The sequence below is a fragment of the Phyllostomus discolor genome, chromosome 3 (assembly GCF_004126475.2).
Source record: "Phyllostomus discolor isolate MPI-MPIP mPhyDis1 chromosome 3, mPhyDis1.pri.v3, whole genome shotgun sequence".
Lineage (NCBI taxonomy): Eukaryota > Metazoa > Chordata > Mammalia > Chiroptera > Phyllostomidae > Phyllostomus > Phyllostomus discolor.
In genome coordinates, this window is record NC_040905.2 from 127,357,459 (window position 1) to 127,377,040 (window position 19,582).

The window sequence follows — 19,582 nt, forward strand, 5'->3', positions numbered from 1 at the left end:
CTATTTTGTACCTAGCAATTATGCTTCTTATTCCCTGTACCTTATCCCGAATTCTCCCCCTTTCTCCTCCCTACTGATAACCCTCCAGATGATCTTCATTTCTGTGATTCTGTTACAGTTCTAGTTATTTGCTTAGTTTGTTTTTGTTTTTGTTTTTAGATTCAGCTGTTGATAGTTGTCAGTTTGTTGTCATTTTACTGTTCATAGTTTTTTATCTTTTTCTTAGATAAGTCCTTTTAATATTTCATTTAATAAGGGCTTGGTGATGACGAACTCCTTAACTTGACCTTCTGGGCAACAGTTTATCTGCCCTTGCATTCTAAAATGATAGCTTTGCTAGATAGAGTAATCTTGGTTATAGATTTCTGTCCTTTTTTAATAGAAGATTTTATTTATGTATTTTTAGAGAGAGGGGAAGGAAGGGCGGGAGAGGGAAAGAAACATCAATGTGTGGTTGCCTCTTGTGGTCCCCTGGCCTGGAACCTGGCTTGAAACCCAGGCATATGCCTTGACTGACTGGGAATCAAACTGGTCACCCTTTGGTTCACAGGCTGGTACTCAATCTACTGAGCCATACCAGCTGGGGTGTAGGTCCTTTCTTTTCATCACTTTGTATACTTCTTGCCAATCCCTTTTTGCCTGCAAATTTGCTTTTGAAAAATTAGCTGATAGTCTTATGAAAACTCCTTAGTAGCTACTCTGTCCTTTTCTCTTGCAGCCTTTAAGATTTCCTCTTGCCCTGGCTGGTGTGGCTCAGTGGATTGAGGACCAGCTTGCGAACTAAAGGGTCGATGCTTTGATTCCCAGTCAGGGCATATGCTTGGGTTGCAGGCCAGGTCCTCCCAGTTGGGGGCATGCAAGAGGCAACTGCACACTGATGTTTTTCTCTCTCTCTTTGTCCTTTTCCTCTGTCCAAAAATAAATAAATGAAAAATCTTTTTAAAAAGATTCCCTCTTTATCTTTAACTTTTAGTATTTTAATTATGATAGGTCTTGGTGTGGTCCTCTTTGGGTCCAACTTGTTTGACACTCTCTATCCTTCCTGGACTTGTATGTCTATTTCCTTCACCAAATTAGGGAAATTTTCTTTCATTATATTTTCAAATACAATTTCAATTTCTTGCTCTTCCTCTTTGTCTTCTGGCATCCCTATGATTTGGATGTTTGCATGTTTGGAGATGTCCTAGAGCCTTTAGAGTCTTCTTATTCTCTCCTCAGTTTGTTTTTGTTTTGTTTTGTTTTTTGTTTGTTTGTTTAAATTCTTGTTTCTTCATTCTGTTCTGGTTGATTGTTTGTTTCTTCCTTATGTTCCAAATTGTTGATTTGAACCCTGGCTTCCTTCCCTTCATCATTGGTTCCCTGTGAATTTTTCTTTATTTCACTCAGTGTAGCCTTCATTTCTTCCCTTATGCTTTTGCTATATTCAGTGATTTCACTGAGCCTTCTTATCACCAGTGTTTCAAACTCTGCATCTAATAGTTGGCTATCTCTGTTTTGCTTAGTTCTTTTTCTGGGGTTTTGTTCTCTTCTTTCATTTGGACCATATTTCTGTATTTCCTCAATTTGTCAGCTTCCTTGTGTTTTTTTTTTTTTCTGTGTATTAGCTAGAGCTGCTTTGACTCCCTGTCTTAATGCACCTGTTAAGTTGTATGGGGCGGAGCCCTACAGATTTGCCAGGGTGAGCACAACTTGCTTCACCACTTTGTGGCTCTGTATTTGGAGGAGGGTTAGGAGAGGGGACAATGCTGCTGAGCTTGCTCAGCACTCCCTGTTTCTAGTCACTTCACCTCCTTTCTGTATGTGACTTGTGCCCCTCTACCTGCTGCCCTGATGGTGGTTCCCAGAGTGGGTGGGTTTGCATTTGTTCTAGGACCATGAGGACCCTTTAAATGGACTCTCCTGAGAGATCAGCAGTTTCTCCCACCTCCTCAATTCCCACTGGTTTTTACAACTAGAAATTATGAGGTTTTATTTTCCCAGAGCTAGAAGCCTGGGCTGTGCCATCTGGCCTGGGACTGGGTTCACCCGCTCCCAAGATATCCCTCCTGATTTTGTCTACCACGTGTGAATTGTGGCACAGTCCATTCCAGCCACACCGTGCCCTCTCTGCCCTGGCTTCTTGTCTCCACCCCTCCTGTCTGTCTGGATGAATGTGGCTTATTTAAATCCTTGGTTGTTGGATTTCCATACAGTTTGATTTTCTGGCAGTTCTGGATGTTTTTGTTTTGAGGTTAGTTGTGATCCTTATGGTTATGTGAGGAGGCAAATTGTGTCTACCTATGTCTCCATCTTGACTGGAAGTGTTCTATAAATTTTTTATCTTCTTTCCTATCCATTTGTGTCTCCATGTCTCACTCTGTATTTTTTCTACTGATGTGTCTTCCAGTTGCTGATCCTGGCTTCAGCTATGTCTAACCTACTGTTAAACCCATATATTGAATTTACAATTTCATTTCTTAGTTCTACTTTCATTTGACTTTTGTTTCACAGATTTTGGTTCTGGTGAAATTATCTATCTTATTATCTATTTTCTTGACCACACTAATCACAGTAATTTAAAGTCTGTGTGTGATAACTATGCTATTTGGATCCTCTGTGGGGTTTGTTACTATTGTCTGGGTTTTTTTCCCCTCTTGATTTTCTACTGGTTGCTTTTTTCTCCTGGCCTAGAGTAGAAGTCTGGGCATTACTCAATGCCTCCCTTCCTCAGCAGACCCTGTCTGACTGTGGAAGCTCTGTCCAGCATCTCAGCTTCTAGTCTAATGCATAGATAGTGCTGGCAGTCTGAGACAGTGCTTTCCTGTAGATATGTGATGTGAGCCATATGTGTAATACTTGGTTTAATAGCCACATTAAAAGTGTAAAAGAACTGGTGGAATTAATTTTTAAAAGATTATATTTATTAATTTTTAGAGAGAGGGGAAGGGAAGGAGAAAGAGAGGGAAAGAAACATCAGTATGTGGTTGCCTATTGTGTGCCCCCTACTGGGGATCTGGCCCACAACCCAGGCATGTGCCCTGACTAGAAACAGAACCAGTGACCCTTTGGTTTACAGGCTGGCACTCAGTCCACCGAGCCACACCAACCAGGGCTAATTTTAATGATATGTTTTCTTTAATCAATATATCCAGAATATTATCTTTTAAATGTGTAATTAATATTACTAATGAAATTTTAAAAGTTCCTGTTAAAATGACTACTTCTTAGAAATTTAGTGTGTTTCTGACACCTAGTTTGGACTAGCCACATGTCAAAGGATCAGAGCTATTGTCTTGGACTACGCAACTCTAGGGGAGAATGTGCTAAATGTGGGGCTCCAAGCTGGTGGCCCATCACTGCATGTGCACTGTGTGCTTGCCGTCTGGTCTGGATGGTGGCCCCAAAGCTCTTACTGGGGAAGAGCCAATTTGGGGAAGAGCCAAGAAGTTAATTCACAGGATTGGAGCAGATGTGAGCTGTAGGGGCTTCCCTCATCCCAGGCTACCCTGGGCCTCTTTGGTCCTTTGTGGCCCTGATCATGTGGGTTGGTTTATCTGTCAATGGCCCTCGCCCTCTACCATGCACCTGGGCCCAGTGCCTGGCCAGGGAGACACTCCCCTGTCCTGTACCCTGGTGCAGTACCTGTCCCAGAGGGATATCATGGATGTTCAGTCCAGGCAGCATCTTTAATCAGTTGCCAAAGCTCCTGCTGCTTGGCCTGTGAGGTCATCTTTGATTTTTTGGTGGGATTGCTCAGGCTGCCCAGAGTGAGGTCTAGGCAGCTTTTGTGTGGCTGTGGGGCTTGGAGGACTTGGCCAGATAGGGACTTCTGCAGCAGGAGGCATCTGGGTCCCCCTCCTCTCTGTTCCTGAGCATCCAGAACTGCAGGTCTGGACTTTCACTGGAGTGGGAGGTGTGTGGGTGAGGGGAGTTTGCTTTTGGGGGGCAGGTCCACAGAATTTAGCAGATTGTCACAAGGACTTTGCTCCCTTGGGGTGCCCCAGTCTTTGGACCCCTGCAGAGGCAGGGCAGATGCTTGGCAAAGGAGGGCCTTTTGACTGGCCCCACTCCAACGGGGTTGACATGTCAGCAGCCTGGCCCTGAGGGTGTGGGGTATTGGCTGTGCTGTTCTCCCTCTCCCCATAGGCATGGATGATCCTTGGTTGCAGTGTTTCTTTGCTGACCATGTCCATGGTGCATCCACATCAATCTTTAGGTGTCCCTCTGGGGCAGTGGCCTTGGGTGGGGTGGCCCTTTCTAGAAACCAGACATGTGGTGTGGTCATCACAGGGGTGGTTGCTGACCAGGCTTTGTATGCTGGACTTTGGGGCCACTCTAGGTGAGTGCTGATCCTCTTGCTTGGGGAGGTTGTAGGTGTCCTCTTGGTAGTCTGCTGAGGGAGTGGCCAGTGGGCATGCTCTTTCCTGCTGTTCTTTGCATTTCACACCTTGGTGACATGCTTCTCTGGACCACTGGGGGTTACAGCAGATGTGTCCTTGAGAAAAGCCAGGCCCTCCTTGATACCACACAGGCCCGCCACCATCCTGTGTGGTATCTGTCGCCCTAACCTTGGCAGTTTCTCTTGTGCCAACTGAGGCACCCTGGGTCAAGAGGAAACCTGTCTCTGCCATGACTGTCTGTCCCTTTCCCAAACTGTCTTTGGAGTTGGTTCAGGTCTGGCCATGCCTGTATGGGACCTGAGGTCTTGAAGGAGGTTTCATGGGGTGGAGGGCCTGGGAGTGCGTAAGGGGGAAAGACTTGGGCCTGCCCAGCTTGCTCCTGCCCCTAGGGATGCTAATGACATGTGGCCATGTCTCTGAGCGAATGCTCCTTCAACGCCCCTCAATCTGCCTACTCCCATACAAGTAGTATCCTCCCTGCACTACCCAAGTCCTCTGCCTTTTGTTGGACTCCTTCTTGGTCTGTTCTGCTATGTAGTAACAGCTTCTGTTGGCTTCCAACAATGGTCCTGTCTGCACCCCTGCCCTTAGCCCATGGCTTGGGTGGGGGTGGGGCAGAGGCATTCATCCCAGGGGTGTCTAGCACAGAGGGCTTATCCCTACACTGACCTGCAGCATTCATGTCAGGGACAGGGTCTCCCTGACAGGCAGGCAGAGGGCACATCACCCCCACCTCGAATTTCACTTCATGGTCGACCCCACCCAGACCCCAGTGAAAGCCTGGGGATGGGGGTCACCATGGATGGGGTGACAGACCACACTGTTCACTGAATCTGTGGAGGCCCTGTTGGTGCTGCCAGTGGTCCTGAAGGATCACTTAGGGTTGGGGCCACACTCAGTTGAGTCTAGAGGGCTCTCTGATGCGGCATAACTGGCTCCCTTCTCCCATCTGCCAGCTGAAGAGCCCAAGGTGAAGAGGAATGATGCTGGCGGCCTCATTCTGGTGATAATTAAGGTTCACTGTGGAGGATTGTAAAGCAGTTGAGAGAGATGTGTGTTCAGTCACATTTGTTCTCTGGTCAACTGCAAACTCCTGATTTGTCAAGGTAACTTGTTCCAGCAAAAGCTGACTCTTGGAGCTGTGTGACCATAGGAAATAAAGTGGTATTACAATAAGCACTGTCTTATAGCAGAGAAGTGTGCTCAGGGGGTCGATAACAGAATTTCAGGAAAACTGGTACATTAGATCTGTGGGAGAGGAAATACACATCTGGGATGCAGTCTCATTCATCTGTCTTTGTAAAACGGCCAGAGAGACTATCCAATTCCATGGGAACCATTTCAGAATGTTAAAATAATGTCAGTATTTACAAAATGCTGGAGGCAATGTCCTTTGTAACTACATAAACTTATGACAAAATAGCACAAACCCCAGTGTGCCCCTGGAGAGGGCATCTAGTTTTCCAGACCCTCTGTGTGGCAGTCAGGGCTGGTCTGCCTGCTGGATGCTGGTGGTTTTGCCTTTGGAGGGAAGAGCAGGGGTCCCAGTATGGCCTTAAAGAAGAGCAAAGTCCCCTTAAAGACACTAGTTTTGAGTGATCTGTGCCCTCCCCTCTTTAAAGATAGTATTTGTAAAAGCTGCAAGGGGCCATATAGCAATATTCAACTGTCTTTCTCACAGACTTACAACCTTGTTGGCTCCTGTGACAGGGCAGATGTGAGTGTTGGAGTGCTTTACCCTCCCTGAGCCACCTGTCCACAGAGATTTACCCTCAGCCCCTACCCAGCGGGAACTTCCTCAGATGCACTACCTCAGACCAGGTTGTGGGGTGGGGGGCATGTCTTATGTGGCAGCAGTGGCTGGAGGACTACTTGTTTTAATGATGCCTTTAGATTAAATGTGAACTAGAAAAAGCATATACCACTCACCTGTGATTTCACATATTTTATTGTTCAGATGAGGTTAAGGAAAGCACTTGGGTTTAAAAGAAGTGACTTTATTTTTAGAACTGCAGTAAATATTGGAGCAGGTCACAGCCCAGAAGTGTGAGACATCACACTCTGTTTAAGTCTCTTGGTTGGTGGCCTTTGGTGGGAGCTCAGTCCTGAGAGGGGTCAGGACAGCTCCTTAGAGGTGCTAGCCTGCCTGCTATCCCTGTGACACTGGCATCTGAGTGACATAAACCACACTTGGCCTGCTCTCCCCTGATCTCATACCTGCCCACAGGATACTTCCTCCCAGGATTCCTGTCCTGCCCTTCTCCCAGGCGACAGGAATTTTTTCTCTGACCCAGGGGTATTGCTGGCTGGCATCGCCCACCTATTCCTTAATTGCTTGTTTATCTGTTTTCTGGGCTGATTATTCCCCATTCCTGCTCCCCATGCCTTGGAGGGAGCTGTGCCCTCTCCTTCAGGCCAACCTGTCCCTAGACCCCCATTCTTGGGCCGACTCCCACCCATGGAGCCCCTGTCCTGAGCCAACTTCAATCCCTTGTATTGGGCCAACTTTGTCCCTGGAGCTGCTTGTTCTGAGCTGACTTAGTACCTGGAGTCTTATCCTGGGCTGATTTCCCTATAGAAGTGACAGGTCTCTTGAAGCTTTCTTTGTTTTGATTTATGACCTAATGGGGCTGGTGAGAGATCCCAGGCTAGTGTGTCACCCCAGATTCTATGCTAATTCTGGACACTCCTTCTGGCTGCTTATTATCCCTCTGCCCTGTGTGTGTGGATCCCACCTTTCCCTGGCTGGTCTTGGGGTCCCTGCTGGTCTTCAGCAGGGATTTGCCCTGCTGAAAGGAAATGGCTGCAGAACCCCACTGAGAGCAGGGGGAGGACTTTAGCCTTCACTGGTGGGGCTGTTAGAGCAGAGCTGGTGACTCCTGGGCCACTAGGGAGAAGCACTTCAAGTCCAGGGCTGTTGTCCTCTGACCACTCTGGCTACCTGAGGGGTAGTACCTTCTGGGACTGGGTGACATTTGCAATGGGCTGGGTTTTTTCTTTCTTTTTTTTTCTTTTAAATATTTTATTTATTTTTAGAGAGGGGAAGGGAGTGAGAAATAGGGAGAGAAACATCAGTGTGTGGCTGCCTCTCGTGCGCCCCCCAATGGGGATCTGGTCAGCAATCCAGGCATTTGCCCTAACTGGGAATCCAACCAGCGACCCTTGGGTTCCCAGGCCAGCACTCAGACCACTGAGCCACACCAGCCAGGGCTGGGCTGGGCTTTTTCCCTGTAGGAAAGGAGTGCCTGCTTTCTCCTTTATAATCTGATAGGCTCTCACTATCTTTGGGGGAATAGGAGCCACTAATTCAGGTAGCAGCAGGGCTTGTTGGCAGGGAGGCTGGTCTGAGTGACCTGCCCACCCTGTCTGGGTACCTGACGCATCCCATACCAAGGCCCTGTGAACAGTCAGAGCCCCCCTTCTCACTGCTGTACCTCTAGAACAATCTGATTCTGGCAGAATTGGAGGGTCAGGAGCTGTCTTCCTGCCCTGGTTCATGACCTCTAGCCACCTCAGCACATCAGGTAATTAGCTTATCTCACAAGCATTGGCCAGTCGCTGAGGTGGCTCTGCTGAGTTACTGATCTCATGGGGCCAGCCAGCGATCCACAGACAGTGAGAAGGACTTGGGCCAGCCCTGTGAGGGGAGTGCTCTGAAGACATACCAACTGACCTTTTAAATGATCAGCAGTGTGTCTTGCAGTTAAAAATAGCCTGGTGGCTAGAACATAAAATGAGGTCTGTTTCCTGCCATCTCCACCAACCCACCGCCGAACTCTAAGAGATACTATCTAAAGATGCGACTGTTTTATACCCACATTTTTGTCACTATTAACCTGTATCTGTCACAGAAAACAAGACTGTAGCATATACAGGGCACTTTCCTCCCCTCTTTGTTGTTGTTAGTTATGCTATTTATATAACACAAACCTTTTGTTCTGAAACTACAATGAAATCTTTTACTTTGCTCTTGATTGGTGCTGAAATACTAGCAAAAACAATTTATACTATAAGTGATCCTCTGAGTTTTCTCTAGAGTCAGTGACCGGACCTTTGGAAGGGAATCGGAACTGAAATGTCATTGTCCAAAGCCAGCTGTTCTGCTGGGAGTGGCACTGGGAACACCCTGCGTCCTGACTTCCTTTACTGGTTTCTGCTAAGTTCAGCTGCAGGCACCCCTTGCTGTATTCCCTCTGCTGTGTTATGACAAAACACTCCTTCCAGTGAGTGTTTTACTTGGGGTGCCAGAGAATCAGCTTTGAGTTATCCAGTGTCTGAGAATCAGTCCTAGGGCTGACATCTGTGGGTTTGACATCTGTTTGGCTGGATATAGAGTTCTAGGTCAGAGTCAGCACTTTGAGGAGGCTGCCTCATTGGCTGTGCGATCATGATTGTCGATGAGACCTCCCCCCCCAGCCCCTCCTCCTAGGTGGGCAGGGTTTGTTCTCAGCCCTGAGGAATCTGAATTTTGCTGGAACTGGTCTAGTGGTGGATCATTTTTTCATTTACTCTTACCTGGCTGGGGCACACACTTTTATTTTAAATAGTTCTGCTCTCAGCTCAAGGAAATACTATTCTACTCTTTCCTTTTCCTTCCTGGTCCCTTTCCATTCCTCTGAACTCCTGGTTTGTATTGTCAGGACTTTCAGCTGGTTTGCTGTGTTTTGATGTTGCTCTTCTATTTCTCACATTTGGTCTTTGGATGTTTTCACTTTATTATTTTTTTTACATTTGAAAAGTCAAGCACTAATTGACACACAATAAAACACATCTTAAGTGTACAAGTAGTTGTACACATGGGTGTGACTGCATCCTCTGTTATCTGTGTGTCCCCCATGGCAGAGCCCAACACTGTTCTGGTTTCAACCCCACTGTTAGTTCTGCCTCTTCTGGAGTTTGGGGCTATTGCAAGTGGAACTGCTCTGAACCCCATGTACCTGTCTTCTGTGGCTTCTGTTTCTTTATCATTGGTGGGTAACCAGTAGGGTATAGCTGGGCCTAGAGCTGGATGTGGACCTGCCATGGCTTTTTTGAGGCTTCCAACACTGCACTTCCACCTGCACTTTCAACAGCCTCATGACAGGAGGGCTCAGTTTCCCCACTACCCAGCGGTTGGAATGACCCGTTTTATTTTATCTAGCTGGTTGGTGTGAAGTGGGATCTTGTGATTGTAATAGGCATTTTCCTGGTGAGTCAGGATGCTGAGCACCTTTTTATGTTTATTGGACATTTCTGCATCTTGTATTATGACACATATCCATTCCTCTTTTGTTATTATTGAGTTATTGAGTTATAGAGAGTTCATCTCTATTCTGGATCCAAGTCCAATGTCAAATGCATATATTGGGAATAGTTTCTCCCAGTTGGTGCCTTGAGTTGAATGTGTTCCCATGTTATCATCTAAATTAAACATTGACTTTTTGTACTTAATGTTTCATTGGATACAGAATATCTTATTTTTAAAATATTGAGCTTTAATTTGCAAGAGCTCTTTGATTGTTCCTTTTTAAGTAGAAGGAACAATCCTTTTTATGTGTTTCAGCCTCTTACATCTTTATGTGGACTTAAACTACATGTTTTTGAAGTTGTCTTTGTCCTGGGGTTATTTTTTATGTGGGCGGGGGTGGGGAGAGATCAGCTGTGCCAAGGTTCTCCTGGTATTCCTTTGCCCTGTTGGTGATCATGCCATCTGGTCCCACTTGTGCATGGAGAAGCTGATGAGGGTTTGTGGTGGGTGGGACTGGTGAGTGGCAGAGAGTGCATAAATGGTTACAGTGCCACTTGGGATAGAATTCCTTAACCAGATGACCTCGTCATATCCTAGAGTACCCCTCTCCTCTTTGGATTGGTTAGGATCTGGCTTGATATCCTTTGAGGTCTTCTGCAAGGACCCCAGGGATCTTGGCCTATGTTTCTTTTTAGCTCTGATTTTTCCCTTCGCATGTCCAGATGCACCTCTTCTGTCTTCTTACAGCTCCTCAGAACTCCCTGGTCCACATTCAGTTGTGTTTCTGTTTTCCCTGGTGGGGGTCCTTTCAGTGGGAGAGGTGGGCATGTACTGCATGGGCTCTGTGGGCCTCTTGGACCAGGACAGAGGTGACACGGGATCATGTGCTCAGGATGGGGAAAATGCTGTGCTGGGGCATTAGGAGGTGAGGTTTGCCTGTGAGATGAAGTTGGAAGTAGCAGGCTTCTTGGACAGATGAGATGGAGGCCTGGGTGGTGGCAGATGTGAGTCAGGGTGCAGTGTTAGGATTAGGGTGCTGGAGTGTGTTCAGGTTGTGCTAAAGGTGTTGGATGCAGATGGCCCCAGGCCCTAGAAATGTGTGTCATGTCCTTAGCGCTGAGGTGGGCTTGACTGGGACTTTAGTCTTCCTTCTTTGCTCTTGGCTCTGATCTCTCTCCTGGTTTTCTGGTTGTTATCCACCATGGTCATGTGTTCATGAAGGTGTCCTTAAAGTCACGTGTAAATTCTTTTTTCTAACCTTGCTCCATCAGCAGGTGTGTCATGAGCAAGGCCTCAGACATTTTCAGGGAAGAAGCACTTTGGTGTTTCAGTGGGTTTCCGGATTGCTTTAGCTTCTGGAAATCTTTTTGATGAGCTACCTGTGTAGCTCATCAGGGTTGGCCCCTCCCCTGTCCTCCACCCAGGGTCACTAGGCTCTGTGAAAGGCTCTGCAGGTGTCCCTCTCAGCTGTGTGTGTATCTCTCTAGGACCGGAAGCTCACCAAGCTAGAGCGACAGCGGTTCAAGGAGGAGGCTGAGATGCTAAAGGGCCTGCAGCACCCCAACATTGTGCGCTTCTATGACTTCTGGGAGTCCAGTGCCAAGGGGAAGCGGTGCATTGTGCTGGTGACTGAACTGATGACTTCAGGGACGCTGAAGACGTGAGTGCCTCACCTGCCTGGACAGCTGAGGCCTCAGGGTGGGCGTGGCTCAGGGTATGCGGCCCGTAATAGCTGGGTGGTCCTCCCTGGGTTTTGGTCAGCACTCCTCTCTCACAGGGTGTCCCTTTTTGCATGATGAGTGCATGGCCCACAGCAGTGGGAAGCCCTTCCTTACTTGAGTAGCCAGTGAGCCATGCCCCTACCCCCAGGTACCTGAAGCGGTTCAAGGTGATGAAGCCCAAGGTGCTGCGTAGCTGGTGCCGGCAGATACTGAAGGGGCTGCTGTTCCTGCACACCAGGACGCCCCCCATCATCCACCGGGACCTCAAGTGTGATAATATCTTCATTACTGGGCCCACCGGTTCTGTAAAGATTGGGGACCTGGGCCTAGCCACCCTCAAGAGAGCGTCCTTTGCCAAGAGTGTGATAGGTAAGCTCACCTCTCTGAGGCCCTACCAGCCCCTTCAGCTCCCCCATTCCCCTCAGCCAGGCTGTGGCCCTGCATGGCCTGTGTAGGTCCCTGGCTATGGGCTAGATAGTGAGGCTGGCTGGCACTTGTAGGGCTGTGGGCACTCAGGAGTAGGAAGGAGGCCTGAATGACAGAGGGATTCTGGGACTTTGGCTGGTGATGCTGGAGCTGGCCTTAGCCAGTGGGGAGGTGTCCCCCAGGATGTGAGGCTGGCAGAAGAAGCCCCCAAGGTGTTTGGGGCCTGGAGTGACCAAGTGTTTGGATGGGCAGGACCTGGGGGCTTCCGTGTGGATGCTGGTTTACTGGCTATTTTTGCCTCTGCATTTTCTTTCTCTGTAAAACCACTCTGTAGCCTTCCTGGGTGGGGCCTTTGACCTGTGGCTGCAGTTAGGAGTGGAGACAAGGTGCATCTGGTATTGTGTGTGCTGTCCCCAGTGGGGTACTAGCACATAGTAGGCACTCTTTGTCCATGGGGTTCAGGCCCCAGGCAGTGGGGCCTCCTGGCTTTTTTAAGTCAGCACTTGGAGGGGTTTGTGGGGAGCCATTTATGGAGTTCAGGACATCTGAAAAACACCAGTGTGCTGCAGGGCATGAAGGCTCCAGTGTGGCACTAAAAGACATCCCAGAGACAGCTGTGTAAACATTTCAATATTTATATATTTTTTAGAGTTTTATTTATTTTATTTTTAGAAAGAGGAAGGGAGGGTGAAAAAGAGGGAGAGAAACATGGATGTGAGAGAGAAACGTCCATCAGTTGTCTCTTATGCATACCCTGATTGGGGAATGAACCTGCAACCCAGGCATGTGCCCTGGCTGGGAATTGAGCCAGTGACCTTTTGCTTTGCAGGATGATGCCCAACCAACTGAGCTACACTGGCCAGGGCTCCATGTGCTATTTTGCATCTGTTTTTTTTTAAGCTGGGGGTCTGAAAATCTTCCAAAATCAACAGAGAAGTTAAAAGCAGCCTTGTTGGAATGGATTCTCCTCTTTGTAGTTAGCTTGACAAATGCTCAGTTGGACCTGTTTTCATAAAAGGATTGTGTGGTTATTAAAGCAAAAGCTTGTTACAGAAAAATTTGAAAACCTAGAGCAGTGTAACTAAAGGAAAATCGGCTGTAATCCCACCTGCCAGATGAGTCATTTTGGTCTGTGCTTATGGTTTTATACAGGTGAGGCCAGTGTGCACACACATTGTATATTTTGTTTATTTTACTCAGTCTATCACAAGTCTTCATGTCCTTAAAAATTCCAAGTGAACATTATTGTAACCTTTTGCTCTTAGGAAGCACAAACAGTTTCTACCTTAGCCTCTCCCCGGTGCCTGCCAGGGGCGTGGCACCTGTCCGGCTGCCCCCAGATCATCATCTATGCTACCTGACATTCTCCCATACGGTGTGCCTGTTGGGATATTTGGGACCTTTCTGAGTTTTTGCAATTTAAACAGCCCTGTGGCAACTAGAAATTTTTGTCTGTTCTGGGTTGTGGAGGGAGGGTGTACTGGCTGTGCTCTGCCTCCTTGATGAGAGGCATCTTCAGCATTTCAGACACAGACCCTGTTCCTGGGAAATAATAGTCCCCCACTCTGTGGGCTGATCCAACCCAGAATCAAGAAGGTCTAGCGGGGATTTTTGGAAACTTCTGTCTGAAGAACACTCCTGTTTGAGGCAGGATCCCAGGACTGATGGCATGGCATGTGGATGGGAGAGGAGGGAGGAGGTTTCTGGGTCAATAACCACTGACCCTGCATCTGTTGCTCCTGCCCACAGGCACCCCTGAGTTCATGGCACCTGAGATGTACGAGGAGCACTATGACGAGTCTGTAGATGTCTACGCCTTCGGGATGTGCATGTTGGAAATGGCCACCTCAGAGTACCCCTACTCAGAGTGCCAGAATGCTGCCCAGATCTATCGGAAGGTCACCTGTGTAAGTCCCTGGCCACTGAACTGGTTCTGTCTTTGTGAAATCACAGCAGCTGTGTGAGGAAGGGGACAAGGCCATTTCACAGATGGTGAAACAATGGTGGTCACTCAGGTCTCTGAGCTAAACGTAGAAGCCACACCGCAGTAACAGTAATATGGGCTCTAGGGCAGTAGCTGGAGGCTATAATTGGGAGTTCACAGTGCTGCAAGGCTAGGGCACCTGCTAGGTGCCCAGGCTACCTGTCCCTGGAACCCCTCCTCTAGGCCATCCTGGGGGCTGCTGGCTTTTTCATTTTCTGGTGTGTCCCCAAAATTTAAATGGCCCTATTATCCTGTCCTCTCTGTGCATTCGTTCTGCTTGGCGGGGAGCACAGAGGGAGTGTCCAAGTCAGGAGAGCTGGACTGTGGCTTTTCTGGTCCCTAGTCTGTCACTGTCTGTCTGTGTCCCTAGCATTAGGTTCCATGGCCCCCAGGTCTTGGCTGTTTGAGCCTCTATGTAACCACATTGCTTCTGTACTGTCCCCCTTCCTAAGGGTCATAGCTTGTCTCTCTTCTTTGGCTCTTAATTCTGAGTTAGCGGTCATTTGTTTGCTCTGAGCGCTTCCTGTGTGCTGCTGAGGTTTTGAGGCAGGAAGGCAGGGTTCTTGGTTGGAGGCACTGTGGGTGTGGGTCAGAGACCCACAGATAGGCATACAGCTCCCAGTGGTGCTGGTAGGAGAGAACCCTGTCCTCCAGGAGGGTGAGGAACCTGAGGGATGTCAGGGCTCCACTGGCAGGCCTTGGAGGTATCAGTGCTGGCATGTGGGAACAACAGCCTAAACACCCTCCTTCTGGTCTATCTGCTGGCATGGGGAGACAGGGACTTAACACCTGAGCATGTGCTCCTCAGCCACCCTGACTCACCTAGCAGCTCCACTGTCCCTGTTCAGGCCCCCAGAAGGAAGACGTGGCCAGGGGCTTGAAGCTTCCGTGTTACCCATGTTGGTTTGGGCAAAGCAAGGCACAGCTAAACCCTTCCTCCTCCAGGAAACCAGATGGGAAGCATGTTTCCTGATCCTCAGTGTGTTTGTCCTCTGTTCAGAGACACCTTTGTGCTCCTGCCAGCAGCACACTCACTATGTACCCACAGCTGGTCCAGCCTCTAGCACATGCCCCTAACCCAAGGGGCTTTGGTTTTCCAGAGATTTCAGTGACAGTGCATGCACACACTTGTCTGTGCTTACAGTTCCCCAGACCACCTGCCCCTATAGGGATACTGGCTCTTCTTCCTGGTATATTCAAGCCTATTTTTCTGCTGGCTTTAGTGGAAAAGCACAGGGGTCTCACTTCCAAGGTTTCTGTGTCTGCTGCAGACTCCCTTCCATGTCAGACACAATACAACCCCCGTTGGTTACAGGCATGGATCCTGGGGATCAGGGATTTGGTGGGTGCAGTGGGGCCATACCTGGGCCATGGGAGTTGTGGGGATCCTGTACTTTCAGGTCTGCCCCTGGGCTGCCCTCCCTCATTGTGGGAAAATGTGTGCTCCCCATTAAAAAAGAAATCAGGACAAACCTTTAAAGGCAGAGTTTTGCTGAAGGAGAAAGAACATGATGGTTTAGTTCTCAGTGGTGTGTTTAAAATGTTTAAAAACCAGGTGCCGCTCAGACAAACTCTCTCTCCTAGCAGATGACAAATAAACACTGGTCTAGCCCCTGCTTCTGGTATCCTTTCTGTCTTCCAGTTCTCCTCCCCCCATGCCACCTCTGGTCAGTGTGGATGCTTGGCCACCCCCTGGCACCCTGTGCTATAAAGTCATCTGGCCTGGTCACTGACCAAGGACCTGAAAGGTAGAACTGTGCAGCACAGTTGTTTGCAGAAGTTGTGAGCTACCAGGCCTTGGAAGTCAATCCTGCTGTGGCCACAATGGGGCCAGAGTCTCTGGTGGCCCTTTGTCAGTAGCAGTGACTATATGTCACATCCTCAGCACCATTGAGCAAGGGTGTGGTGAAAAGGCTGGCCATTTTCTCCTCCAGCCTCCAAGACCCTCTGGGTGGCACTAGAGGCCCTAGCCTTGGGCACACCAACCCTGCCTCACCTCACCTCCTCCAAGCATCAAAGTGAGCAAGTGTCCCCAGTCTTTCTTCTCCAGACTTCACTACAACAATCCCTCTACCCATTAAGCCTCCACCTTCCTGTCATTTTTTCTTTAGGGGTTAGTGGGAGGTGAGTAAGAAATCCCAGTTCTGTGTCAGGTGACCCTGCTCATCTCATCTTTAGGGCATCAAGCCGGCCAGCTTTGAAAAAGTACACGATCCAGAAATCAAGGAGATTATTGGGGAGTGTATCTGCAAAAACAAGGAGGAGAGGTGAGTTCCAAGCGTCACTGAGTCTGGAGTGTTTCTCCCGCTGAAATCTTTCCAGCTGGCCTGCAGGGAGCTTTGAGAGACAGGCTGCTTCAGGCCCAGGTGCCTGCAAGCCAGCTGAGCAGTCAGTGGGAAGCCCCTGCAATAAGCAAAGTCAAAGCTTCCTTGACTTTGGGGACTGCCCTGGAGCCCCCTTCTCTCCTTTGTTGGCTGCTTCTCACCTACCCCAGCCTGGAGTGGGGGGTTCATGGGCCCTAACTCTGCCCCTTGCTTTTTCTCTGTGTTGTCCGTGATGGACCCATCCATTCTCCTGGCCTGCAGGATACCCCCATGCCCAGGCTTCCCAATGTGTCTCGCCTGCCCTCTCTCCTTAACTCCAGGATGCATATTCCACGCATCTCTGTCTTACCCATCCCAAACCCTCCTGCAGGTTTTCATGTTCACGTCAGATGCCACCAAAACCAGCTCTTATGTCCTCTGGTGGTCACTGGGAAACTAGGCGTGTATTTTGAGCTTTCTTCCCTTCTCTTTACCCACTGCTTCTCTTCTTCTACCCATCCTCCACCCTCTCATTCCTCCTCATCTTCCACCACCTCTTCCTCACCCCGTCATGTGCCCTCCCAGTCCCTGCATACCCAGCACATGGCCACCCTGGTCACTGTCTCCAGCACTGATCACTATCCTTTTCCACAGCCATCATCTCTCAGGCAGGGGCCCTGTCCTGATCTCCGGGCATTTTTTTTCCTACCCCCTACAGGTTATCATGTTTTATTTTTTAAGGAAAAATGCTAAAAAATTGTGAATTGTAACCCATATCAGAAAAGTACTAGAAAAACCATATAGGGCCAAAGAGGCCTCACAGCTGTCCCTGTGAGATCACCTCCTAGTTCAGGACCTACAGAGTCCAGGGCCCATGAGCTTGGCCCCTCCCCAGGGACCCCACAGCATTTGTCAGCCTCACCGAGGGTGGCCTCACCCAGTGTCCACCTTTCATGGTGGTCGCCATCCCCAGGCCTCTGGAGCTCGCAGCTCGTGGTGATCACACATTTGATCCTGGAGGGAGCCATTTGTGCCAGAGACAGGAACTAGTATTTGGGATGCTGGTTTGGGGGCAAAGTGGTTGCTGTGGCAATACCCAGCAGCATACCTGTCCTGTCCTGAGGGGGTTCCAGAGAATCCTCTGAATATGGGCTTCTGGACTCCTGTGAGTCCAGTTTAGTCTTAACGGAGCCAGGTATCTTTGTGACAACTGAGTTTACTAGCCCCTCAACAGGCCTGTGTCCTTATAGCAGAGCCTGGTTTATAACCCTTTTCAAGATTCCCTGAGTCTGTCACCATGGGCATGTTTTTGTAATCAGGGAGAAAAGTCTTAAATACTACAGAGCGAGATGTGTTTTCTCTTCCCCCAGGAGTTAGGGAATGCGTGTGTTAACTGTCGTGTGCCCCCTGGAGGGATAGAGCATGCCCAGCAGGTGGTGCAGTCATAACTTTGTGGAAAGAGCTGGGTGGGTCTCAGCCCTAGCAACCATGTCCAGAGCCCTCTACCAGGTATGCCCTTCAGCTGCTTCCTCCCCAGGTACCAGATCAAGGACCTGCTCAGCCACGCCTTCTTCGCGGAGGACACAGGCGTAAGGGTGGAGCTGGCTGAGGAGGACCATGGCAGAAAGTCCACCATTGCTCTGCGGCTCTGGGTCGAGGACCCCAAGAAACTGAAGGGCAAGCCCAAGGACAATGGGGCCATAGAGTTTACCTTCGATCTGGAGAGGGAGACGCCGGACGATGTGGCACAGGAGATGGTAACGTGGTACTTGCTGGTGGTGGGTGGTGGGTGGCCTGTGCAAATTGCAGTATGTGCCTTGAACGCTTGTGGTTTCCAAAGATTAGAACAAAGTCAGAAAGGGTGTGTGGTCTCCGGTGAGAGGGCAGTTAGAATGAGGACTGTTTTTCGAGCGTGTCTGTGGAGGACAGCGTAGTTTGGAAATCCCCTGCTGCATAGATGCAGGAGCCATGTGAGCACAGACCTCCTCAGACCTGGAGGGGGCCAAGGGACTTTGGTATATCAGAAAGGCCCTGTTTTGACCAGATTCTTGCTGAATTTGCATAAAAGTGGGCCTTTGAGTTTTATTGTTTTCAAGTGGAATTGTGGCCTAGAAGGCCCAGAAGGAGCAGGACTACAGGGGGTGTTCAGTGTTGCTGAGAGAGGAAATATATCCATGAGAAATTAACGAGATTGATTCCTCAGAAAAACTGAGCAGAAGTAAAGACCAGCATGGTTACTGTCAAGAACGTGTGCTTGGGTGTGCTGTCATAGCCATACGAAGTATATGTCTCTCTTCCTCTTTCTGTAAACATGTTTTACTGAATATGGTACATCTGCCAAAAGTGTACACAAGTCACAAGGGTATGGCCAACAGATTCTTTAAAACTGGACTCCCTGGCTTTTAAGAGTAGGAAGTAGGCCAGATGCTGGAGGGGTGGTCTGGAAAAGGTGCAGCGAGAGCACCTGTATAGCTCCTGTGAGCAGCAGGTCTTCCTGCTGTTTCTTCAGGCCCTGATCAGATGAAGAAGCAGAGGCTTGCCATGCCATGTAAGGTGTGGGAGCCACAGACCAAGGGTGGGTTGATGGGCTTATTGGGGCCCAGACATAGGGTGAGGTGAGGATCCATGAAGCTGGGTAGTACGGTAGGTCAGTGTGGGATGGGGTGGGTACTACACGGCCAGTCAGGGCCTCAACTTCCCCTAGACAGCAGCCTGTGCTCCTACTGTGTCCAGCATTCACAGTGTGTATGATGTCCCACAGATGCCCTGGAGCCCAGGTCAGGACCACCCTGCACCTTCCCAGCTGTTGGTCCCATCCCTGCGCCCAGAAATAGACATATACTATAAGTAGATTTAATGGATCTTGTAGCTCTGTGGGAGGGTTTTCTGTGACTGCTTGGTGTGCTGTTGAATTGCTACATGTTTACTGAGAGTTGCATTAAGATAATTATCGGCACAGCTATTCTGTGAATGTAGCACCACAGTTTCTCTTTGTGCTGCACCATGATCCCTTCCCACTCTCTGTTGAAATTTAAAGTACAAACAAAAGTGATGAACAAGCTGTGTAGGCCAGTAGCCTGTGAGCCACGTTTCAGGAGTATGGGTCATGTGCCGTGTCCTGGAGGGACCTACTACTGGAGGCTGGGGGGCCTGGCCAGTAGTGCACAGGAGGAGGGGAAGGGCCCCCTGTGGAGATGAGGTGGGTTCTTGGGACAGCCTTGACGGGTATGTCTCACTGGGCTTCTGAGGTTGGAGACAGTGCTAGCAGCTCGGGAGACATAGGTGGCAAGCAGCCCTCCCATTGCCTGAGAGCATTGTGCCTGTTCTGTGTCTGTGTGGGCACCAGAGGAGCCTTTCTGCCCCAGGAGGGATTTGAGATTCAGTGGGAGCCAAGCTGAGTCAACTGTGCAATGACAGGAGGACAATAGGGCTGTTGGCACAGAGGGATGCCCCATGGTAGCACTTCCCAGTGCCGTCTGTGCCTCACTGTACCAGTCATCTCCTCCTGCTCAGGGTTCTCTGATCCAGCTATTCTTCCCGGG

At 49.2% G+C, this 19,582-nt stretch overlaps 1 protein-coding gene across 16 annotated transcripts in view; it reads left to right on the forward strand.

Moving 5' to 3' along the window:
• WNK2 (WNK lysine deficient protein kinase 2) overlaps positions 1-19,582 on the forward strand; it is a 132,561-nt gene that overhangs the window by 21,348 nt on the left and 91,631 nt on the right. For all 16 annotated transcript variants that reach the window (XR_004902139.1, XM_036021427.1, XM_036021423.1 and 13 more), the window contains exons 3-7: positions 11,094-11,266; positions 11,476-11,696; positions 13,503-13,660; positions 15,916-16,004; positions 17,578-17,797. Coding sequence is in view for 15 of the 16 variants with exons in the window: in XM_036021427.1 (XP_035877320.1) it covers positions 11,094-11,266; positions 11,476-11,696; positions 13,503-13,660; positions 15,916-16,004; positions 17,578-17,797 (861 nt within the window). In the remaining variant the exon portion in view is untranslated. The remainder of the gene's footprint in view (positions 1-11,093; positions 11,267-11,475; positions 11,697-13,502; positions 13,661-15,915; positions 16,005-17,577; positions 17,798-19,582) is intronic.